Source organism: Poeciliopsis prolifica, unplaced genomic scaffold, assembly GCF_027474105.1.
Source record: "Poeciliopsis prolifica strain line A6 unplaced genomic scaffold, Auburn_PproV2 SCAFFOLD024, whole genome shotgun sequence".
Classification (NCBI taxonomy): Eukaryota; Metazoa; Chordata; class Actinopteri; order Cyprinodontiformes; family Poeciliidae; genus Poeciliopsis; species Poeciliopsis prolifica.
This window is the reverse complement of record NW_026562399.1, coordinates 6,289,209-6,315,120: the sequence shown is the minus strand read 5'-3', so window position 1 is coordinate 6,315,120 and position 25,912 is coordinate 6,289,209. Positions and strand designations below refer to the sequence as shown.

Here is a 25,912-nt window from a genome sequence, read left to right as displayed (position 1 = left end):
GTAGGGCCGGTGGGCCCGAGCAAGATATTGCTGTGGGGAGCCCGCTCCACTTTCAGAGGGAACGCAGTAGACGGGGCCGGTCGTGTCTCCGCAGGCTTGAAAAAGAGGCTGAGAAAGATGTTTGGACTTGGGCAAAAAGAGCGAAAAAAAAAACATCAGACTGCTTCTGGGTGTGTGTTCACACCAAAGCAGATTGCTTCATGTCAGGACAAGATGTCTGATGACAGAATGACAGATGCCCAGCTCAATCCCCCTCAGCGACGCCTGAACCGCTTTACATCCGTCTCCCCCCTCCTCTAACCTCCATAAGCTGTGCAGACCGAGGGACCATCGCTCCCTCCTCTGCAGTCACTTTTTATTCTTCGCAGAATCCACACATACTCGCAATTCTTTGGTTCATTTCGTTTGCAAAAGCGTTCACTGACCAAGATGTCTTTGGAGAGTTTAGGCCCAAAACACGCCGCTTGCGTCCGACTTTTCACCCTCTGAGCATTTTTTCTACCTGACACAGGCGACGACTCAATGGTCCGTCAATGCGCCACCGGACTCCAGAGACTCCAGACCCGTCACAGTGACACGTTTTGCTGGGCGATGTATTGGCCCAAGTTATCGCGATAAACAATAACTTTGACAAGTTGAGACCATTTTCAGGTTAGAGGACATAGTGGTGAAAGCACAATAATGCAAGTACAGCCTCCCAAAGACCAATAAACTTTAAAGTCGAATGAACATTTAACAGCCGAACAGGAAGACGATTTAAGCATCCAAAAGAAACAAACAGAACACCCAAAACCCAAAACATCAAATAAAATAGCCACTGAAGCACAACCATGCTCCAGGCTGATGCTGTTTGTTATCCAGACTTTGGTAGAAAGAGTGAAAAACAATCAAGGAAATGGAAATGATCCAACTTGTTTAAGTCAGTATTTATTGTTCCAATAAGTTGATTTATTGCTTATTGTGACAGGCTTAAACTGCACTGCGTTTTTGCGCGTAACATGATTTGCTTGCATTACTTTGGCACTATGGTTGACTTCCTGAATACCGTGTAACATTCTTGTCAAATTACTTTTGTGGCTCCAAACACAATAAACGCCACGTCGATCTCGGTCGGACACCAAGTCGTGTGGAACTGCGAATTCCCCACTGACTTGAACGCGTCCTAACTGCTGCACGCACCATCCGACCTGATCTCAAGACTTTGGATCGGACGCCAAAGCGGATGTGTTTTGGGTTTTATGGCTAATAGTCATCGGTGCGGAAGCCGTCACTGAGTGAAACGGACTCTGTTATTTTTGAGTATCACAGAGGTGCTTAAAATTGTGGTCAGAAGAAGCGCAGAGCCTGTGAAAAGAACACAGCATTTGCTACAGAAGCTGTCAGCTTGTTCATTTTCACTCTGAGATATGCACAAAAAGAATATGAAAAAAGATACAAAGTTAATATCGATATGGCAGAGCAGATGTGCAACTTGAGTCTAATTCTTGTTAATTGGGTTTCGTTCACAGGCGCCTCCGTCTCATAACCAGGATGACACTTTTTTTAAACGCTGGGTTGTGTTTAAGAACATCATAGTTTTCCTTCGAATAGATATGTTACATTTTTTATTGGATGGCAAAAGTATTTTTGTTACTCTTTATTTTTCTTAAAGAGAAACCAGAAGTCAGCAGCTCTCTGCTGGTCCTCCTTATCTTATACCCCGTGGGCTCTACTCGGAGCCTGCGCTTTGATTAAAGAACGCAGTTCAGCCCCAGTGGTGCAGATTACTCTGGCTTTGTTGAAGGGGTTTAAAGAAAAGGTCAAAGTGCACCCACTTAATATGGGCCCCAAAGGGCCTCATGGGTAATTGTGAGTATCTAATAAACTTTTCGAGTCCTTTTTCTTGCTCAGATCTGGGGAAGGCCGGGGGCCAGAGAGAAAACGATCAGACTCCCCCAGAGCCACGAATTCAGAATATTGTGTGACAGGTCATGACAGCAGTCCTTTAACCTCAACGCATGCTAATTTAAACCTGCTGGGGGGGGGTTCCCTCAGCTGTCCCATTTCCACCCTCACGCTGCGTGATGGGACACGATCCTGGACAATTTACTTCGATTCTGCTTAATCTATGTGAATTGTGACTGAGCAAAATGTCAGTGATAGGTATGAAAAAGGTCAGGGGTGTGGTTCTGCATATCATTCTGAGATCGCAGGGGGCCAGTGGGATTCAGTGTGCCCCTGATGCGCCGTGCAAAGTAATTGGCCGTCACTGTATGGGTCCGACTAAACCCACAATCAGCCAGTTTATCCCTCGCAGACACACAGGTACAAAACACACGACGGCAAAGTGGCTCAGGGGCCAACAAAGACTTGGAAGGACAGGCGTCTTTGACAAGCAGGCTGTTTGAATATGGGGGCATTTTCTTCCTTTCTCAAGTGTTAATATGTCCTTCTTTCATGATTCCAAACAGAATATGTTGTTTTACCCCATGACACAGACACAGACAAGCACGCACACACGCACACACCCACACACGCACACTCACTACCTCCAACAAAGCAGTTTTATCTTGAAAACAGAAAAAATAGTTCTCTAGCTTTTAAAGAAATTTATGTACCTGAAATAGCTAGATGTGTTAGAGAACTATATGTTCTCACAAGGATGGATGGATGGATGGATGGATGGATGGATGGATGGATGGATGGATGGATGGATGGATGGATGGATGGATGGATGGATGGATGGATGGATGGATGGATGGATGGATGGATGGATGGATGGATGGATGGATGGATGGATGGATGGATGGATGGATGGATGGATGGATGGATGGATAATGAACTGGGCCTGTGAGCCGTTGGCCTCCTCTGTGACATCGTTACATCGCAGCGACATGTTTGCGTCCTGAAGCCTGAGCATCGTCCACATTTTATGACCCGTCAGCTTTCATCGCAGTTTGGGTCCTGTTAGCGTAATAATAATCCACACAAATACTCAGCTAATGACCAGACTCTGATTAGCGCTATAAACAAACTGCGTTGTGTGTTTACGTGACTTGAATCTAGGATGCGACTTTTGACATTCTTGTCAGTGAAGTTATGATGTGTGGCTGGTTTCAGACGTTCGGCTTTGTGAGACGTCGACCTGCCGACGTCGATGGAATCCAGGTGTGTTTCCTAGACGCCTTATTGATTAATGGCTGCTTTTAGGTATATTTGCACCACTTTCTGAGAGAGCAGTGGCTGTAAAAGAAGGCTGCGCCATTTGAAGACAAAATTATTGTGACGGTGACATTTCAGGCGCACAGTTGGCATCATCTAAAGCACAGTTTCTCCATGGAGGACGTTCTCAACTTAACTTTGAAATTTCCAAAAAGCCGCCGACCATAAAATCCAAAACAACAACATTTACAATAGTCGTGTTCTGCTGAGCCTTTCTATTATCTCTGAAAGAAAACCTGCTCTGCATTGCTTTCTCACTCCAACGTCCACACTGAAGAATGTCAGTAGCGAGGCCTGCTATCGGTTATTTCTGTGTACAAATGTGTGCTCACTGATCTGAAAAATATCAGATTTAGAGTTTCTGACAGACCCAACACCCGTCAGAGCTGAAAATGTTCCAACGATTTCTCTGTTTACCTTCCACATAAAGCAAAACACTCATCTCTGCTCATACAGAAAGTGCATGGTCTTTCTTTATGCATTTGTCAGTAAATAAAATTCCTGAACTTCAACTTAAGCAGCCAGACAAAACTCAGAAAACAACCTTTCCAGCTTCTTCTTCTGTAGTGTAATTCCAAGTTGCAAATGAAATGTTGCACATGAGCCATGCATTTCTTTTTCAGGAGTTAAGGAATCTGTTTGTTTTTTTTTGTCCTAGAGTCAGTTTGGAAAGAGAAAAAGTACGCAAGAACTGCTGGCCACATTTATACGAGATAAAGGAGTTTTTCCTTTGACATGCACTCTGGCGAATTTCTTTTCATGAAACTTTCAGCAGACTTCTGCTCCTTCTGCCAGTCAGACAACAGGAGCCGTTCCACATGAAGTCTGGGAGCCTCGCGGCTGATCTGGATCCTTGTTCCTTATCAAGCAGATTTCAGGAAATAGAACCAAAATTATTGCCTGTAACAAAACATGAGTTTTTTTTTCTTCTCTGGAATCTACTTAATTAATTGATTAATTAATTAATTAAGGAAACCTTTCCCTTTGTCAGTCATTAATAGCCTAATCAAACTCTACCATGGATGGCAGTAGGTATGAAACATAATTCGCACAGATTAGACAAAAAAGATTTCACTCATGTACCGCTTTCTGGCACCGACGTATGCCAAGATTTAAAAATATATATATATTTTGCATTGTTCAAATTAAAGTTCTGTAATGATATCCCAGGGCGGAAGCAAGAAGTACTCTAGTTGGATGTGCTTTTGGACACTTTCATTAATAATGGGACCATGTTGTTCTTACGGCTGAATTTGTTTTTCTATAGTAATTTGGGGAATTTCAGCTCCACCACTTTAAACACGGTGAGACAGGACAATAAGACATCAAGCATCAGGCGGGCTTTGTGCCAATCTTTTCGTGTGCAAAGAACATGCTGTCTGATCCTAAAAGATAAGAAATAATTCAACTACGATACGAGCCGTTCCCGGAAACTTTAGCTTCTGAAATTCTTCTTTTGCCAAGCAAATCTACCAGGTTTTACAGGCAGACCTTTTATGCAACAGGAATAAATTGCTTTAATTCTGTTACTTTCAGCTGTCAGACGGACATGCGGTGCATTAAAGAGTACTCTCCCAGAGATCTGATGCACTTGACAGCTTATTTAGCTGGAATATGGAGAAGACTGTGAGCAGCTGTCGGTGCAAATAAAGCCGCTAATTTATGATGTAGGCTTAAAGCTTTTAAGGTAAACAAGCCAGTAATATCTAGGTCAGCCTCAAGATTCATCAGCAATGAGGAGATCCATGGGCGAAATTCATCATTTGTCACTTTCATTTTAAAACTTACAAGAGTTTTGCAATAATCATCAGGACATAGCTGACGTATTGGGTGATGTTTTTTTTAAAAGAGAGACTCTGACACTGAAGATGAATGCATATGTCACTGAAAAGCTGGTTATGACAAGTAAATATACATTGGATGTTGGTTAAAACACGAGTGCAGAACTTTGACGCTGCGCATATTAGTTGAGATGAGATGACGGAGGCCTTCTGCAACGTCAGTAAAGTCAAAGTAAAGAGGAGGTCGACGGTGTCCAAACATTCTCAACTATGTTTAGTCTAGAACTGAAGTCACCGACGCCAATTAACGAGGCTCTTGTATTGCGTGAAACCTAGCGGTGCGGTAACATCTTGTGCTACAATCTCTTACAAACAAAAATGCTTTAAAAGTCTCATGAAGAGTCAGCTATGCGGTGTTGGCGTGTGGCTTTGTTTAATCAAGCCGTCGTGCTTCCTTAATAGCGGCTGGATCTGTGTTTGTGACTCTTGTTTTGAAGTAAGGGACATCTGCAAGCTGAGATCCCTTAAAATATGAAGTGCACGACCCACAATGTCGACTGAAGAGGTATTTAAAAAAAAAAGCAACTCTGTGGTCTAAAAATAATGTTCACGTTTCGTAAGCGCCTACCCTGAAAGCATGCAAGCTGAAATTCTGTATTCTAAGTAAATTACAGTGGCTGATGAAATTGATTTACTCAATTTGCTTGTTTAGATGATGACTTTGTGTCTGTATCTGTGTGAGTGTGTTTGGGTCAGACTGAATAATTCAGGGCATTGTGTGCCTCTGCAACTGGAGCCTTCATTATTGATGTGCTGGGATGCCACACTCATGATATGAAGGCAATGAAGACCTCAGGGATACATGCACACCGTGTTTCAATTCAGTCCTGTCAAGTACTGTCTGAACAACGATGGCTCATCATGATTTGTGCTTTTCAGCTTCTTGACAGGAAGTGCTAGTGAGCGGAGACGTAACAGACTCCCGTATACATCGTGCATGTCGAAAAGCCTGATCAACACAAATATGCAGGGTTTCTGTAAGACCTCCACGTCACAGCGGACAAAAGACCGGCGTCGTCGACATAGACGCTCGTTCTAACCGTGCATCTGATCCTCTTTTTCTGCCTCCAGTCCTGAGAGACGACTTCCGTCAGACACCCAGCGATGTGGTGGTGGCTGCAGGCGAGCCCGCTGTCATGGAGTGCATCCCACCCAGAGGCCATCCTGAACCCACCATCTCCTGGAAGAGAAACAACATCCGAGTCAACGATCGCGATGAAAGGATCACTGTAAGCAGACTTCAGCTCTACTCTGACAAGACCATAAAACGCTCGACGATGCGATTTTAATGAGGCTGACGACAGCATCCGGGATGATAAACACTTCTTAAATATCATGACCTAATTCAAAAATTACCAAGTCTTGCCCGGGTCCAATAATAGAGTGAATACAAACTAATACCTAATTTATTCAGAAAGATTTTTATGCCGATTCTCCTCTTCCGACAATGATTGTGAGGATGGCTCTTAAGATAATCTTAAGAGATCCTTCCTGTTGTGATGTGTTCAGAGTGATCCGGTCCGCTTGGAAGGACGTCAGGACCGCTCTGATCTAAAATCGGGGATATTCAACTCGATTTATTGCTTTGTTTCAGCATCGCAACATCGTGTGGCGCTCCCTAAGTACAGCCAATCAGACAGGGAGGGGAGTTTTAAATAAAGAAAACAGAACAAATGCCACGCTGCTCCAGAAAGACCGGTGGACGTTGTAGATGTCTTTGCATTTTATTTCATTTTTATTTGTGTGTGTGTGTTTTGAACATAGTCCACAAAATATCGGCCATGTTTATTTCCTCTGAACTCCCGTTTTGCATCAAGAGATTTTGCGAGATTTCTCATCTGCGTGTCGGTGAGTGAAATCAGGTTGTGTGTGGTGTGTTGCTCCCAATGCAACACACCACAGTGTGTGATTGACACCACACACTGTACAGCCAAACCTGTTATAGCAGTGACATTTCAACGTCATGTGTGGAAAATCAGCTGACAATTCTGAAATCTACAGAGCGAATCAGGCATTAGTCACAATGTAATTATTCTTATGTGTCGAAACCAAGACCTGCTCTTTGACGACGTCTTTCACCGTAGAATGTTTTATTATACAGAGAAGTTCATAGGCGACCAGTCGAATCACAAGCCTTCTACCGGCACGGTTGAAAGTTGTGTTTCAACCGTGTGTTTGTTCCCTAGGAACAAACACTTGGGGTCAGGACTGAAACAAATGATTTGGAATCTTGTGCATAAACACAGCACAACGTCAAAGCAAAGTATTTCCCTGGTGATCAGCTTGGAGCTGGAATCATGGAAGCCTTAATCATGGAAGCCTTAGCAGAGGGAGCCATCTGTCACACCACACACTGAACGTGACTGACCGTCTCAATGTTTTCCACCTCTTCTCCATTCGTCCTCACGTATGTCCTTCCGCTCGTCTCTCCCACCGCCTCCCTCCTTCACTCGCGTCGCTTTCAGATCCGAGGAGGAAAGCTGATGATTTCGAACACCAGAAAGAGCGATGCTGGCATGTACGTGTGCGTGGGAACAAACATGGTTGGCGAGAAAGACAGCGATCCAGCTGAGCTCGTCGTATTTGGTGAGTTATTTTCCAATGGATCGTATCACAGCACACTGAATTCAGTTCCTCTTTTTTTTTTTTTCATTTCACATTAGTTTGTTGAGGATCTTCTCTTGGTGTCCCTGTGGAGGTTTTTTGTTTTATACCCACTTCCCTTTCTTTGCCAGCTGTTGGAGTGGAACATCGATCTTTCCCTCCCAGTTGCCCTTTTGACCCCTCTTCTTTTCCTCCTGTCTGACTTTCGGCTCAGTGGGACTGCAGCTTTCTCACAATGTATATCGATCGTGGAGAACACATAACCAGCCACTGTTCTCCTCATACACTTTATTGCAACAGTAACACTTTTGTGTTTTCCAGGCTGTCACAATTTTTTTTCACAGCAATCATGATCGTTATGAGAGCTTGCAGGGTGCATATGTCTCATTAGGTGTATTTAATATAAACCTAATGGATTCAAGAGACTAACAGGTCATAGAATCTTCACTTAGATGTGTTGTTTCCCCTAAGAGTCAAATGCCTTCAAAATAATCGGAGGATGATGGTACAATTATTAGAAAAATAGCTGATAGCGATTTGTCATTGATTCTTGCTTCATATTTAAGAAATCCATTCGATTTGGGACATATGTGATATAGACCACACATGTAAAGTCATTGTTTATGTATGCTGCTGCACAATCCATTGAACACGTCATGATGTGCTCACTGATGTTATGATGGCGAAAAACTCAAGAATTCTTCAAGTCCAGCATCGTTGGCGTCAGGAATGGGGACAGCTAACACGTCTGCAGACCCCACACATCCAGGACACAAACTTTTTCAACTACTCCCTCCATGTCGGTGCTACCGAGCGCTTTTGCACGAACCAGCAGCCATAGATTCAACCTCATCTTCCTCTAATGTAAGAAAAAAACAAACAAAAAAACACTGGATGTTTACAAGATAGAAAAAAAAGAATCATTTTTATTTATTTATTTTTAAAATAAATATATGTTTATTTTAAATGTATTCATTGACGGTAAAGCTGAACTGGGGTCAAATTCATTCTCGGTGTGCACAAACTTGAAGAATAAAACCGATTAAAACCTAATCAGGTTGCATATTGACTTCCCAGACTCTTCTTCTACTCACACGGCTCACACAGCATTGGTTATCATGGGTTGTGCAGTGGGTTGTGATAAATAATTCCATCTGTGTACAAAATGTCAGCGGGGAACTGTTTGCATGAACCTGCTTGTTTCCCCACCACAGTTCCCACTTAAGTTCTCATCCCCTGAAATTCTCTTGCATCTCCCACGTCTGAGTCCAACCAGGCATGCAGGGGTTTAAATGCCTGCTGGCTCCACTTCTGTTCTCCACAAATGCTCGAATGTCAGGTTCTCTGTTGAGATAACGAACTTTATTTTCCGTTTAAAATTGTTGGCAAATTGCACGGATCTTTTTTTTCTTTACATGTGTAGTCATTACAGGATCACAGGGGAGCTGTTGCTTCTCCTCACCAGTCGATGGGCCACAAACGGCGCGCGCCCTGGATACGAAACAATCTATTACAGTCTGCTGAGAACAACGACCTTTAATTTATAAGGACATTCACAAATTTTGCTCTGGCGCCAATGACTAATCGCAGGAACCATTTTAGATGTTTTGTTTCCTCGAGAAGTATTGAGGATTTGAGACTCAGAAAAATAATATTTAAAAAAAAAACTTACTATGTTATTCAGCAGAGACTATATTCCTGCAGAATACGTTTTCATTGAAGTGTTTGGGTTTATCACCACCAAGTCCGGGTGCAGCAGATCTAAGCAGCTGTCTGATTTCAGAGAGGCCTGTCTTCACCAAACAACCAGTGAACCAGGTGGTGTTGGCCGATGACACGGTGGAGTTCTTCTGCGAGGTACATGGAGATCCCACCCCGACTGTCCGCTGGCGGAGGGAAGAGGGAGAGTTGCCCCGGGGCAGGTACAAAGAAAAACACAACACCAGCACTTCAAAAACTCATCTCGCATTCAGATATTATGTATGAATGCATGAAGGGAAGCTCACGCTTGCAGGCAACTTTTCACTTGGATTTCCTGGGCAGTCATCCTGGTGTTGGTGTGTCTCTGCAGGTTTGAGATCCGCGGCGACAACAGCCTCCGTCTGAGCCAGGTGCGAGCCGAGGATGAGGGCACCTACACCTGTGTTTCAGAGAACAGCGTGGGCAAAGCGGAGGCCTCTGGGACCCTCCACGTACACGGTAAAGACCCATGCACATACTGCTGGATTTCTTTGACAAGCACAAAAAAAGAACATGCCAACCTATAACATAAGAGGAAGTTCTAAATGAAAGTTTACACTCAGTCATTGTGGGCTTGAATGTCCACATAATGACATTAAAAACCTGCATACATGGCTCTTTTTCCCGGGACAGAAGTTTACTATCATACAGCATCAGTGGTTTCTTTAATATAGAGCTGAGAGCACAATATGATCTACTTCAAAATGGGTCAAAATTCTACTTTCAGGCCCCAAAATATAGATACGATACACTTGCACTAAGCTTTCGTAAATGTCCCTCAGCAAGTTGCACCACAAACGTATGTTTTTTGCAGGCATCGGCAAAAAAAAAAAAACACTGAATACTGGAGTGTTCTTCTTGGCAGAATTTGAAAAACATGATTTTTAGGTCAATTGGTCTCTTTTAGTTGTCATTAAGCGTGTGTGCGTGTGTGTAAATGGTTGTTTGCCCCATGTTTGGCAGACGGCTTTCATTCATTTGAAGGTCGCGCCTTCACGCCCGCTTTTTGTAATTGTGACCAAATTGCTCAGTCTGTACTGACTTTGTGTGACGAGTCCATTCAGCTTGAATGGACTTCACGGCAATAACAGAACCCAGCTTTGCTTTTGAAAGCCAGATGGGTGTTCCGCCAGTTTCCAATTCACCGTGTTTCTCTTTCGTAAAAACATCACCGCAGTTGTTAGTTGGAAAATCTTCTCAAGCAGCTGGCCAATCGGACATCGCGAATAAACTGATCGTTTTGATCATTTTGTTATGAATTCTTAAAAGCCTTGCAAAGCAGTGTTTCAGTCTGTCAAGTTGCAAACATGTTCAAAGTTAAGTTAATAGCAAGTCGCCAATGAAAACACCCTACGTTATTTCACTGGTTACGCATTGTTAAGTTCGGCTGAAAGGGAGATAAAGAGGAAAAAAAATGGATTTTAAGGTTCTTTCAAGCCTCGACTCGACATCCCTGTGGAGAAACAACTAAGATCAAAAAGCAGCGAAATTGCCTGAGAATAAAGGCGGTCCCTTGAAGAGAAGCGAGCGGATGAGGAATCTGTCATTTGCTATGATAAAAGAGAATATTTAGTGTTTTTTTTTTTTTTTACTCGGTACAGACACCAGCCTCTACCCACAGAACGGACTGATAGACATGTCAATACACTCCATTATGATAACTTCAAGAATGCTTTGACAATCAGAGCAGTGCCGAAACACACACTGGTGCAGAAGTGAACATTTAACTAGCAGACGTTTCCCAGCAGCTGCTTTTAGGCAAATGGAAATTGATTGTGGGTTGATTGTTGTAGCTGGGAGCATTGGGTGCAAGAGGGAACTCGCCCCCTCACACACACAGAACGCAAATGAACGCACACAGAGTGAAACCACCGATCAGAATGTCTCCTCTTATCTCCACCTGTGTCTTCATTTGAATCATCACTCATCCTACTACCTGTTCCCCTGTTTCTTTCTTTTAGGATTAGCTGTTCAGCTTTACTAGAGTCATTGTTTTAAGTTCGGTCACGTCGATAATCGTTTCAACTTTTAACTCAATAAATTTGCTTGTTACTGTCATACAGCGTCCATGGATAGATGGATGGATAAATCTGCATCAATTTCCTTAAGTTTGGGAGATTGCAGATCATCAATTGGTTTATACCTACACGAAAAATAAATATTGTCCACTTATCTGATCTACAATAGTCTGACAAAAAAAAAATAAAAAAAACTTGGCTATGCTATGTTTAGCCTTCCTGTTATCTGCTGTAATTCTCACTCTCTCTTGCAAAAACAGATCAAATCTGTCATAGGAACATATTTGTTCTACTTTTGCAGAAAAGTTTCTTTCAAACTGTATGAATTATGTCTCCACTTACTTATGGTAAAAATAACTCACTTTTAATCTTCTTCCCCCCCCCCCGGCAGACTCTTCCTCACTGAAGAGGGTTGCGGTTACATGAAAATATATCGAATTCTTGAGTTTCTAATGAGCTGGGCGCGAGTCAGGAGCGATGGGTGTGAAAGTTCTCATTTCATTCAATGTTCTCTCCCTCCCCCTCCTCCACCCCCATCGCCTCCTCTCACATCACTCCATCGCAGTTGGACGCTCACGTAAGTATTCCATTTCATTCCGTCACTTGTTTGTGTGCGCGAGCGATCCTCTCAGGTTGCCATGTTTCAGACGGCAGCCACTAACGCAGACGCTCGTCTTCCTGAAATCATAAAAGGATAATCAATTAGCGGTGACGCACTTCTGTGATCAGGAAGGAAGGCTTTTTATCTCCACCGCTCTCGTGCTGCGTCATCGAGCGACTGCACCTAGGGAAGGAAGAAGCGGGGGCCTCCATTAATACCAGGGAACTTTCATTTAGAATCCAAACCTTCAGCCGTTGCCAAATGAATTAAAAGGAGGCGACGCGGCTGCAGTTTAATTCCGATTAATCCTACGTACCCGGAGAATTCAATTTGCTCTCTGGATTGAAATGCATCTACATGGAAGAAGATGAATGTGCGCCAGGTGTGTCTGCAAAACGGGATGTCCGAGATTCTTCTACGGTAAAGAGTCGTGCGTCAGGTTTTCTATCACGTCATTATTTCTGCTATAACCGATGCATATCCGCATAGAAAATAAGTCAGTGGAGTTCAGTTTGCAGTTTTTAAGTCTTCGTGTCATGAGGTAGATCTCAGCCGGCTGGCGAGAGAAAAAGTAGATCTGGTTTTAACTCCTGCGTGTTCTGGTGTGTGGAGCTTCCTGTTTGCATTCCTTGAAGGCAAACATGCAATTGAGGTCAGGAGCTTAAACTGAGGCAGAGGCTTTCAGTCGGCTGCTGTCCAGACTATATAAACAGTGGCGTCGTGCTGTTTTTCAGGAAATGCCCTTAACATTAATGTGTCTGTTCAAGGGGGGTAAAAAAAAACAAAACAAAAAAAAAAGGTTTCAAATGAAACCCGTTTTGCCTGTCAGAAGAGATGAGGTGAAATAAAGATTTCCAGCTATTAACACATTTAAATTCTTGGGTAAGTGATGCAATTAAGTGTGAACCTTGTGCAGAAAATCCCAGCGAACTCAAAGTCACTGTGGAAGGTTGGAAGTGACAGTCTGTGGGCAGGATGGTCGATTCTCGTTGCCATGTGTCAAACAAATCTTAGATTGTGGCCAAAAAGTTCAAGTTTGGTTTGATCAGAGCATGACGCGTTCTCCCATAAGCCTGCTGCTTATATCACTTATATCTTATGTCTGTCTGTTTTATTTTTGTGACACATTTTGTGATGGCAACAAGCGGAGGGTAATGCTTGAAAGGTTTTGGGAGATTTTAGGCAGGACAAATATATGGAGAATGTTGCATCTTCTCTGTTTTCCACTTGTTGATTTGTAATGCACTGTGACTAATATGAGTTATTGCATGCTGTCTGATATCTGACTGAGGCGATTTTGTTCAACTTCTCTGCCAATCTGGCTTCAAGGAGCAGATGACAGGAGAATGCTAGAGAGACAGCTGAATGCTTAAATTTTAGGATTTAGTTTCCCCGCCCAAAAATCTTCTGCCTGACAGATGCTCTCATAACCCGAGTTGAACTTTACCTCCAGGATCGTAAACGACATACGGAATAGCACGCCGACTGTGAACACACGCGTGTCCAGGCAACGCAGAAGCGTCGGTTCAGTCCGTGATCCAAATGAATCCTCTGATCCTACTCTCGATTGAAACCGTGTGCGTCCAGAGAGATCCCAATGCTCACAGAGCGAGAGAGAAAACGAGACGGACTCCATTGTAACCTTCAGGTCTGAGCTTTCGCGCGTTTGTATTTGATCGGTTCGTCTTTCAGAGAGCTCTTACTCGCCTAAATCTGAAAAGGACATTTTATTTTCAAGCAAGACCACACAGATGTTGAAGACGACCAGCGAGGCTTTGAATTGTTCTTTCTCAGAGTGTTGTTCTTCTATTTTCCCCAAGGTGCTGCGACTTTAGAAAATAATCAAAGCCCTGCTTCTGTTGCTTTTGTCTTGGGCTATTTAAAGCGTCATCATTCTTTGAGTCCCTTTATCGATGCTGGATGAATAAGTTGCGGCTCGGGGCCAAAAAAAAACCTTCCAATTAAGTGTAAGCTCCGGTGAATTATAGCCTGACTGCAACGCATAACTCCATGGAAATAACCAACTACTCAGTCTTTCTTCATTTGGGAGTGAAAACAGTCTGAGGGAAGAAATAATGTTTTAATGTAAGAGCAGGGTGGGGGGTGGGGGGGGTGTTATGAGGAAGCAGGGGTCGTCGTAGTGTCGGGGAGTGTTTGTTGGAGGCAACATGTGTGAAACAGTGTCTGGGACTCTGACAGCTGCCTGTCACATCTAAGCCCCCGAAGGAGCTCCTGCTGGAAGCGTGCGTGCGTGTGTGTGTGTGTGTGTTTGTGTGTGTGTGTGTTTAGCCATGTGTCTGCAAATGATATGTAATGCATGCGAAGGAGAAAGGGGGAGCCGGGAGAGATGGGGGTAACATCCTTGGCTTGTGATCACTTTGTCTGTCTTTTGCTGTGTGATTGAACAACACGGCGAGTTCATGCAGCAGCGTTGGAACAAACTCCCTCTCTGATCTCTGAGCGGCGCTCGGTAGGTGGCGAACAGCTGAGCCCGAAACGCTTCCCTGCCTCGGTTTGTTTACGACGGGCCTGTGTTGATCAAACCGGTGGCTGAGCTGAAAGGCTCAGCTGGTCCCGACTTCGTTCCACGAAAGCTTGGAAAATTGTTGTGGTATTTCAGAATCTGTTGCGTGGCCTGGATCAGGGAAGATTAGACTCCCAATGATTGTAGATTTTAGGATTAATGACATCTTACAAGTTAACAACTTACAGTGACCGGTCTGCAGACAGGACCATCTGGTCAGTCTTTATTCTTGCGTCGCTCTGGGTTTCCAGACAGAACAGGACAGTAATTGTGTTCTCTGATAACTGTGTTCTTATTTTAGTCTCAAAAAGTCAGAATGATATGAGAACCTTTTGAAAAGTTGCTGTGACAGTGTAATACTAGACATATGATCTGTAAACATCTCCTCTGCCATCCCCAGAGGCATCTGCAGAAATAAACCATTAGGTCAGAAACAACCAATCAGAATCAGAATTAGATTCTTAGTGCTGCAATCTCACATGTGTATGTGCTGCTCAGACCCTCTCTTTTGTTCTATGTGGTTCCCCACAAGAAAGACTACCATAAATACCCAAGGCCAGTTACCGTGGTCACTAATGACTGTAGATAAACAGTTTTCCTGGAGAAGGAAGTTGTTTCTTTGCCAGTAGCACATTTATTAGCGCATACGCGAGCTTGATCACAGCAATGTGAGGACTAGTGTCTTAATAGACACACCTTGGTCTTCCACTGACACAGCTGAAACTGGTTGTGCATTTCTGCATAATTAAAATAAACCATTACATTTTTGTTAATATTTTGTGAAGAACAAAGTTGCACCTCAAAGGTTTTCATGTCGTTTCCTTCGGCGGTTCTCGGTACAGACCAACAGGTGGAACAGGTTTTTGAAAAAGGTTTGACTCATTTGACATCCTGCAATGTGAAAGCGAGATACAGCAGCTGAAAATATGATAAAGGTTCCGGTTTTGGTCACCAATAGCCCACACCGTAAGTCTACCTCTGCTCTGAGGATTAGGTTACCTTTGGATGTCGACTTCATGTTTTATTCTTTTTTTTGCAGAAACAGCAGGGAGCAGCTCCAACATCATGATCATTCAGATCACCATGTAGCTGTTTAGCATCTAAAAAGTTCAACACGAAGCTGTTCTTTTAAATCCAGCCCTAACCAAGTATTTAAACTTGAACATTTGACAACAATTTATTTCTTTTCTTTTTCCAGAACAAAAAACAAAAAACAACAACAACATAATTACAGCAGTGGCCCACCGACTATTTTCGTAACTGTTCTGGAGTTAGACCGGGATTTGGTGCGTATGTGCCTGAAACGCAGACGTTTCAAAGTAACCGAGAGATTCCCGCTCCAACCAGGTTTCCCTCTCTTGAACTGACAGTTCTTGTCTGGAATGCTGTGGAAATCCAACATGCAGCCCATGTCTATTTTTCGCCTCACTCTTGGCGTGACAGCCCCTCCACATGTTCGACAATTGTGGCAACGGGGCTTTTCTAAAAAAAAAAAAAAACAAGCCTCCCGACTCAATCAAAACGCTTTTCTTTGTCTCTCCCTTTGCATTTAGCACTCGCTTGGCTGACACGGAGCTGATATTTCATGTGTTATTTTGCATAACAGTAATTTCGCCGTCCTCGATAGGAGCCTGCTGAAGAGGAGCCACTGGTGCACCGAAGAGCCTGCAGGGCTGACTCTTAAATAACTCCACAAGTGACACGCAGACAATGTTTGCTGATTCCTGTCATGTATATTTCAGCGACTCTGTTTGCGATCTATATCCTCCCCCTTTCCAGTCCCAAGTGCGGATGCTAATGTTCCTCGCTGCCCTAAATCTGAGGCACAGTGTCGTGCCGAGTGCACCCATTATTGCTAATTATTTATTGGAGCCTCCGGCGACGCGCCAGCCTGCCTCCTCCAATCAAACATTGTCATTCTGCAGACAGGCACTGTGCGGTGCAGCCAGAGCAGCGTGTTAATTCTGCACCGTCTTTAAATGTTCGACAAAGTGTAGTTTTGTATGAAGGAGAAAGAAATGCTTATTTTTATGTTATTTTTTTTGTGGAGGTTTTCCTTAAATGGCCTTCAAAGCCCAGAGCTTTAATGTTCTTCTGTTGCTTTTTCATACACATGTACATCTATAGGCGTATGAAGTAGCCTGGAGATGATTTCCATAAGGAATGGGTATTACTCTGCATTTCTTTAATATTTCAGAGCTTTGCATCAGGCTGTACAGGAAGCTGGTCGCTGAATTAGTGAGGGAGTGAAGGCGAGATCACTTTCTCATGTCCACATGAAGCCAACGGGGACCTTTAGGGTCAACAGGGAGCTGTCTTTTTGACCCCAGGACATGACCCTCACCAGCTCAGCCAAGCAATGCCCCCCCCTGCTGCTGATCTGGGATTTATGCCCCTCTGGACACATGGGTCCCCGCCTGTAGCCTCCAGGTTGAGTCCTAAAATTTGTGTCTGGTTTGTGCCTGAGAGTAATCGAGGAGAATAAGCAAGTTGGTGATAGAAAATCTTAATTCTTTACATCAATCTGCCTTGAGCACTTGCCGGCTTCCTGACTTTTTATTTTTCTTTCTTTTTCCCATTTATTGTTCTAATGAAAGGCAAAATTTTGACTATTCTGGTTTTCCAAACTGTGCCCCCCCCCTTCCCTCCCAGCCCCTCCATCTCTCTGAAATGTGCAGATGGGAAGAGGAAGAGCGGCCATATCGGGCTTACCTCACGCCAGCCCGATTTTGCACATAGTTTGAACACACTGAAGGAACAATCAAAGGCAAAAGCCCAACTTTTGTGGGTCAGTGATGTGGCCCCGCTCATGTTTTTGGTTTTCTCCTCTTTGAACATCAATCGCTGGAATGGGGCGTTTGAAGAAAACGCCGTTTCATGTTTGCTTCATCTGCAAACATTTGGGACTCGGGAGTTTCGGTCCCGCAATTAAGAGTGGTTCTCTTTTTCCAAATTACCCGTCCAAATAAGAAGCTAGCAGCGGGAACGTGTTTGTTCTCTCCCCAAGACTCTGACTGCACATTCTACTGCTGAATGGCTCTCCTCCTTCCTGTCGTCCAAGCTTTCTGTGCGCTTCTATGCTAATCGAGGGTGAGAATGAAAGAGAAGCAGGAGATCAGGTGGGAAGATGAGAAATCAATTAGGACTGTTGGAGGGCATCATTATGCATTCACACCCCCTCTGCGGAGGAAGGCCTGTCACTTTGCTACAGAATCAATACAAATCAAAGAGGTGTGTGTGTGTGTGTGTGTCTTTGTGCATGTGAGCGCACACACACCTTTACATGCAAGCAGGAGAAAAAAAGTGAGAACGCCTGCCATTTATCTGCAGCCCCCTTTTCTCCTCCTGCCTGACACCAGTTCAAAGACGTCTGATTAGCCTCATCGCAGAGGTGACCCACAAACCCGGATTCAGACGCCGGGACGCCTGAGCTCGTCTTTTCACTTTTCCGCAGCAGAGGCTAAATCGTGGCTCGCAGGCGGAGCCGTGAATACGAACAGCGTCGTCCCCTGTCGGCAGAAAATATCCAGTCAGTCATTTCAGCATTTCAGTTCCTGCGCAGCATAAAATAGGCTTCACGGCACAAACGGATCAAAATCGGATTGAAATACATACCAATATGCGAGTTGATGACTTGGGTTCATCACAATACAATCTTGTCTTTAAATTTGTCTGTGTGATTAAATCGTACGGGCAGATTCAATCACATTCGGTCTGATTTAGTCGTACCTGTAATTCACCACAGTCAGTACTGTACAAAACAATGGGCTCAGGGGTGAACTTTTTACCAGACTCCGTTAAAAGTTTTCAAAAGTTCCTGATTGCGTTGAGGCTTTGTCCTTGCTGAAGTTCTCTTCCATTGAAGTAACTGAAATAACCGTGCTAATTCTTTATGTTATGGGTTTAGCAGCAATGAGACGGAATAACCGTGATGCAAACACCTGCACAAATCTACAAAGTTTGAGCTTTTTAAATTCTTATTTTATTTGTTGCATCGTCCAGGATGACTTGAATCAGTTGGATTTTTTTTTTTTTCATTTTGAATTGGTTCGTGAACTGTAGCAGAAGAACTACACCAAGCCAGTCCCTGGCAGTCCAGCAAGCATGGTGCTGGGTTCTGGGTGGCAGTTTTGTTCCTCTTGTGTTGACTCTGACAGTCTGTGCTCTTCCTGTGTGACAGAGTTGTCAGTTAATAGTCGTCAGCTCATCCACTCAGCCTCACTGCTGGGATATAAATATGACATGCAGATTGTTGATATGACACCAGGGAAAGATTTCCGCTCTTAAATTTGCCCTTCTGTCTGTGTTTCTTTCCCCGCAGTTCCTCCTCAGATCGTCGTCCGGCCGAGGGACCAGATCACAGCTCCGGGTCGGACCGTGACCTTCCTCTGTGGCACTAAGGGGAACCCTCCGCCTGCAGTCTTCTGGCAAAAAGAAGGCAGCCAGGTGAGAACGTGCCTGTTAGGACACTACAACCCCTTCTGTTCTGAATAAATCTGCCCTCTGAGGCATTTAGCAGGAGCTCTCCGGCACAATGAGACTGACTGGAGCTGCATGGAGACTGAGTCTGAGCAGCAGAGAGGCGGGCGGCCGTTAACGGAGCTCAGATCGGTGATTGTACGTCACCGATCTGAGCTACAAAGGGGCCTTACTGCGAGATCTGGGCTGATGCAGGTTCTATAAAAACCCAACAAAGAGCCAGCCGTGAATTGTGGAACAACTCTGGAGTCGTCTTTTATTTACGCTGTACGTAAATAAAAGCCATTCTTTTATTTACGAATAAAAGAATGGCTTTTATTCGGGGCATGACAATCCTCAGCGGAAGAAACTGAATTTTTAATCCATCAATGGCTGCATGCTGGCACAGCTGGTTAACCTGCAGCAGCAATGTCCTGTTTTCAAATCCCATTCAAGTATGTAGATGTCTTGGATGGATATTAATATTATATGTATATAGTTTTAACAGATTAAAAACTGTCGTTGAGCTCATATGTCTACTTTTTTCAGTGCATTGATGTTATTTCGTTGATATACATCTTTTAGCTTCTTCATGCTGCCAGAAAGGTGAGTTCTTGGTTCTGACGGTCTGGCAGTGTTGACTTTTTCCACATATAACCAGAGTGTTTTGGGCACCTTTGCTTTCTTTAGTAAAATATTACCATCGTTTGAACGCTGCGCTTTTCTTATCCTGAACTCATATTTGTGTGATATTAAAATTATTTGACGATTTCAAACATTCAAGTCCGACTAAAACAAAGAAAAACGGATAATAAAAATAAAAAATCTGTGAGGCGCATTTAATTAAACCCCTGTCGCAGGACGGTTTTCCCGAAACCCAGACCACTCGACACACTCCGGTTCCTCTCTGCCTCTCGTCGTCTGTAGCTACCTGCCGCAGATTAGAGCCACTCTAACTCACACACGGCGCGCACACACTTCGCCTTCTCATCATCCGCCCGGTGCATTGTTCACCAAAGCGTGAGTCTGCACAGGCCTGCATGTCTTCAGAAGCATATATGCGTGTGTGTGTGTGTGTGTGTTTGAATGGGTGAGAGTGTGATAAGCGTTGCAGCCTGTTGGAATGCTCAGAGACGACGAGAGCGAGAGTGCGTGGGAGCCCGCAGTGTGGCTTCCAGGTATAGATTATAGGGGAGGGCGGACGAGATTGGAGGAGGCCTGAAAAATGTGTGTGGGAGAGAAGGTGTGGAGGACAGAGATAAAGAGGAGAAAGCATAAGGAGGAAAGAACGGGGAGGAGAGAGAGAGAGAGTATGTGGGAAGCGTGCTGGGAATGAGGTTGGAGAGGGTTCTGGAGTCTGGAGTGGCGTTTGCACGTCACGTTGAAGCGGCCTGTGGCGGCTCAGCCTTGCTCACCTCGGACGCTGCTGACCAGGTTTCGCCGCGATCCACACTGAGCGCAGCACATCTGAAAAACATCTGGTTGTATAGAAAATTATACTTAACTACGTGCATAATGTGCATTGTGAAAGCAATTTTCAGTCTCGTTTTAGTCTTCGTGAGCTTCCACTTGCATTCGATTAAACTGAATTTAATTCAAGAAAAGTTTGGTTGTTCTTGAAGAACTTTTTTTTTTTTATTACTTTCCAGAACCTTTCATTAACTTACTTCATATTTTCCAGAAATGTTGAGAACGTGTCTGTCGGGGGTGATGGAAGATCACCAAAAACCACCTCGCTGTTTTATCATGGTGCAGATACATGACATGCTTTTCCAAAACATATTACATAATCCAATGACGTTGAAAAAGCACATTTTGATTAGGAAACGGCACAAACATTAATTAGGAAACACAATTGAAATCACATGTGGACATGTTTGTTCATGTGATAAGTCATTAAAAAAAAAAAAAACACATTCTGCCGCATCATTCTCCTACCACTTCCTGTTGTTTTCTTTGTCTTTTTCGGCAGTAGTAACATCCTGTTGTTGATCACATGACCCAAAATGTTTCTGCTGTAGTTCTGCAAATTACCCTAATTTTAATACGGACAGACATCTGAAATTAGACTGACATTTTCCTGTGCAAGTATGATTTTAAGATGAGTTTTTATAGCCCTTCTAACAGAACGAGAGGAGAAACACTGTTGTTATTTGAATTCCTGGTGTGTCTTTACACCATTCTGTTAGTCGACAGGCACCAGCCAGAGATCCTTTTTGTAAGTGCCGACCGTTTGACACAAGGAACGCCGCCGCTTGTTCTTCTGCTCCAGATCCTGCTGTTCCCCATCCAGGAGCCTTCTCAGGCAAGTCGTTTCTCTGTGTCTCTGAGCGGCGAGCTCACCATCGCCGACGTGCAAGTGGAAGACTCTGGCTACTACATCTGCCAGGCCATCAGCGTGGCCGGCAGCATCCTCACGAAAGCCCTGCTGGAGGTGGAAAGTGGTGAGTCCGAGCACAGAGCGACTCGTATTAAGAGTCGGAAGTTTGCTGCATTTTCAATGAAATTATGCTTTGATTCCTCCCTTGTTTTTTTTTTTTTTTTCCCGCACTTTCACAGCAGGCTTGTGTTCAGGTTTTTTTAATTTTTTGTTTTATTTACAGTTTACACACGCTACGACGTTAAAATTAGCTTCCTGAATTATGAAAAACACTCTCATATCCATCTCCACAGAAAATATCCTCCTTCTCCAATCTCTTCTCTAATCTGATGTAATCAAAGGGGACAACTGCTGATAGTTTTATGCAAATAACTCGACTGCAACATATGCTTCCCTCTCTGCATCGCTCCCAATCAGCTGGGATTTTGTTCAGCTCCATCTGCAGTAACCCCCTCCTCCACTCCCCAGCAAGCCCTCTGTTGACTTTTCACATTTCCAGTTTGACTCCAGTTAGCTGATGATATCGGATCTCGACTCGGCACAGAATGCTAATGATGTTGTGGTCCACGTCTTTAAGCGAATGTTAAACGCAGTGTGAAGTAGGTGCTCTAATTTTGCACAGTGACTGCGCGTCAGCGGCTATGAAAGCATGACTTACCTCCATGCAAAACACATTAGACACAGTCTTTAACTCGCCCTGCAACACTTGGGGGAATTTATGCCGCTGAGCCGGTCTGGTGTGGCTCTGCTTTCTCATTCCACTTCTGCTTCAGTTTTTATGTTTGACAAAAAAGGCTTTTGGGTGGAAACTGCAGTCAGTCGGGTGAACGAGTCTGGCTTTTATGTCCCAGAACTTATTGAAGCGTCCAGCCAGCTTCCTCTTTAGGAAATCTATTTACAATCTTCATGGATAGTAGCTGCAGTTTTATATTAGAAAGGCGCGCGTATTGCCTACAGTACGACTGTCCAAAAAAGGTTCTTGAGCTATAGGTTGGTCTCTGGAAGACAATTATATATATAAACAACTGTGAACTGTTTTTTGTTTATCTTGCAGGCACAGTTTCATTTTAAATGACTGGCGTCCATCTGAAGAGCAAAATGACTGCAAAATGTTTTGCTCTGTTTTGCTTGGATTGCAAACACAATCTAGTATTCTTTGACGTCAAGCAGATCTGTTCACCGATGACAAACTAAACATAGAGTACCAAACAGTAGGAGGCATACTTGTTTTAAAGATTGATCATAATTTATAGCTTTAAGAAACCGATTTTCACATGCATTCAGCAGAAGTTAAATACAGCAGGGATTGCGCTTCAGGACTTCTGTAAAAGTCCTGAAGCGCGTGACTTTTACAGAATTTCAAAGTTCCACAGTTGTACAAGTAACATATTCATTGTTCTGCATTGCGCAGAGGGGTCTGTTGCTCTCATAGGTAAAGCAACATTGTCCTGCCTGATTAAACAAAAAAACAAAAACAAAAAAAGAAAAAATCTATGCCATTGATTTGCATTTTAAAAATGGAGCAAAACACCAGATAGGTTGGACCCGAGAGCCTTCGGGAGTAGAAGTTCTTCAGTTTGAACATTTTACGTGTCACTTGGCAGAATACACAGACACAAGTGGAAGCCAAAGAGGAAAGGTTCGATTTTAGTCTTTGGACAGTAATGAGTGGAGATGATTTTCAGATCTCTTTGTCTGTGAGGTTTTCAGCAAAGCCAGATACGGATTTCAGCTGTATCCAAATACTTGTTTCGCCAGCCTTCAAGCTGTGAGTGGTCATAACTTATTTATAGTAGAAGACGATTGCAGTCTGTAAAACAGGATGTGCTATTTTAAAATAGGTTTTACCAAGCTCACCTTGTATCGTAGCATTACAAAAGTAGCAGTTTGTGTTAGTAATTTTAAGTTCTTATATTACAAGAACATTCAAGAAAGGCTGACAACAATTTCCAGTTTCAACATGTTGTTTGATAGACACAGACTAATAGAATCTACAAAAATAGAAAAAAAGAAACTTGACTGTTTTCTATTCAGCCATCTTTCTTCTTTCTGTTGAAGGTTTTGCTTTCTCTCACTCTCCTGCAGCACAATTGAGAAACAAAAGGTGCACCCTCCTTATAAATAGATAAATAGCTTCTTACTGCTCTATAAAGGCATTAAAAAATGTTAATGCAAATTTAAATATTGATGCAAAAGTTCCAACCCGAACCTTTGTATTTGTCCGTTTCTTGTACGTCAGTAAATCTGACGCACAAGTGGGATCGACAAACAACCTGGATGGACGACATCCAGGTTTCTCTTGGCCCGTTTTGAGTTAATTTAAGCTTCAGAAAACAATCTGACTGGACGCTGGAAAAGACTATTGTTGTGTTCATGTCATGCTAAAAGAAGCTAGCCTATCAGCAAAGTTATTCAATTCTAAAATAGCACCTTGATGCTAAGCATGCTACAACAGCACATACGTCACTAATGCTGATGTCAGCGTCCACAATCGACATTTCCGAAGACAAATTTTTTTCAATTAAGTTCCATGATTGATCAGGGATTTCTGAAACACTTGAAAGCCGTATGGGCGTAATAGCACTTTGCGCCAATCTGATGATTGAACAACATAAGTAACATATAAGTAACAGTAAGTGTCTGTTGTTCAGCTCTTATGTCTAATTGTTCAATAATTTAACAGCAAATAGGGTTCCTGATTTGCAGTTTTACTTATTTTTGCAGCCATGTCAAAGTTCCACAGTTGTACATGTAACATATTCATTGTTCTGTGTTGCGCAGTCGAGTCCCACCTCATATCTCACTGATACTGAAAATAGCTGACTTTGAGTCTAACCCTGCCTTTTCTACGAGTAATGAGATCCATGCAACTTTGCCTATCAGAACCTTGCATTCGCTCAGTAGAAAAAGGTTGACTCTGTTTTTTGTTTTGGACCAACCAGTTGCCGATCAGGGCAGGTCAAGCTTAGAATCGATCGATTCATCTCACCAGCAGATTTTCCGGTGAGACATTGTCCATTCAAACTGCAGACTATGTGATGACCAAACTGGAAAAGATATCAACGAGGGGGGCCGGGGGGGAATGCGATGCCAATCAACAATTTAAATAGATGTCAATAATCCAAAAAGAAAAACTAGACATTAGCATTTTGTCTCTAACTCTTGAATTGCTTTGCTGTTTCCTGTCCCTTCAGCTCCCTCAGACAGGGTCCCTCCCATCATCCGACAGGGGCCAGGCAATCACACTCTGGCTCCCGGTTCGACCGCTCAGCTGCACTGCCACGTCTTGGGCAACCCCATCCCCAGCATTCAATGGGAGAAGGATGGCCAGAGGATTCTGGGAAACGACGGGCGAGTCAGCCTGATGGAAAACGGCACCTTTCAGATCACCCGCCTCCAGGTGAGACAGCAGCGCTCCCACTCAGCTGCCCACTTCAAACTTTTATCTCATCCTGTTACGCCCCGAACCTAATAACCCGTGTCCACGGTCTGAGTAATGTACTTAATATATACAACATGAACATATTTCACCTGGTGGAACCGGAGTCTGTGACCTGTACAGCGTTATGGTGTGTGTTTAAAAGTAGAGAGGAGGTGGAGAACGACGGCGTGCGATCGCCATGATAATGAGCGTGGAAGGCCATTAACGGTCGTTAACACCATCTGACTCTCTGCTAATTAAATCCATTCTGCCCAGAATTCCCTCCTGCGTGCAACGCAGCACCTGAGGTCACTGCAGCCTTGACGAGCTTGGAAGAGGCTCACGCATTAATTGATTGTGGGTTCTCAATGAGTAACGATCTCTGAGACTGGTAATTAAATCCTCAATGCATCAGTGCAAGCGAGGAGTGACTGAGTGAGTTGGGGGGAGAGAGGAGGTGCAGGAGCAGGGCAGGCAGGAGGCCGACTGAAAGGAGAGGACCGGGGGCAGAAGTAGCTGGGAGTCTGAGCACAGCTTTCTTTAGTACGATAATCTCACTCGGCATGTAGAGAGAAGAGGTACTGGGAGTGCTCCGTTTCCAAAATCCTTTCGGATTGACAGCTCAGCTGCAGAATTTGATTCAATGTGATGAGGAAGAAAAGAAAGAAAAGAAAAAAAAGAAGAAAGTTTCAGATAAAAGACCAAATGTTTACCCGTGAGTCCATTCCAGACACTGATCCTCTTATTTGAGTCCAAACAGAAAGTCTAGCTCAGCAGACATTTTGACCGTGTCCGGTGCAGGTCAGCTGGATTTCTTGTTAATCGTGTTGACCTAGAGGATATACAACCTACACGACCAAACATGAAATATGTCAAAGGAGGAACGATGGAGCAAAGTTTGCCTAAAAACAGATATTTACTCTAGAGGGCGGCAAACCTATTAAACAAGCAGACAGCATTCATTCTTTTATGTTATTCGCCCCGGTGAATTTCATATTTTGATGCTCAACTATTGCCATTCACAATGTTGCAGAGTCCAAGGGTGTCAGAAGATGGATGGAATTATTTGTATAAGTTCTTGCTGCGTAAAATTTTATCATTCGGTTGCATAACCATTATCTTAC

General features: G+C 43.6%; 1 protein-coding gene across 4 annotated transcripts in view; it reads left to right on the top strand.

Annotated features, from left to right (window-relative positions):
• robo3 (roundabout, axon guidance receptor, homolog 3 (Drosophila)) overlaps positions 1-25,912 on the top strand; it is a 157,525-nt gene that overhangs the window by 112,830 nt on the left and 18,783 nt on the right. For all 4 annotated transcript variants that reach the window (XM_055046880.1, XM_055046879.1, XM_055046878.1 and 1 more), the window contains exons 3-9: positions 6,114-6,271; positions 7,508-7,628; positions 9,430-9,568; positions 9,718-9,845; positions 18,851-18,975; positions 21,260-21,431; positions 24,562-24,767. In XM_055046880.1, the coding sequence (XP_054902855.1) occupies positions 6,114-6,271; positions 7,508-7,628; positions 9,430-9,568; positions 9,718-9,845; positions 18,851-18,975; positions 21,260-21,431; positions 24,562-24,767 (1,049 nt within the window). The remainder of the gene's footprint in view (positions 1-6,113; positions 6,272-7,507; positions 7,629-9,429; positions 9,569-9,717; positions 9,846-18,850; positions 18,976-21,259; positions 21,432-24,561; positions 24,768-25,912) is intronic.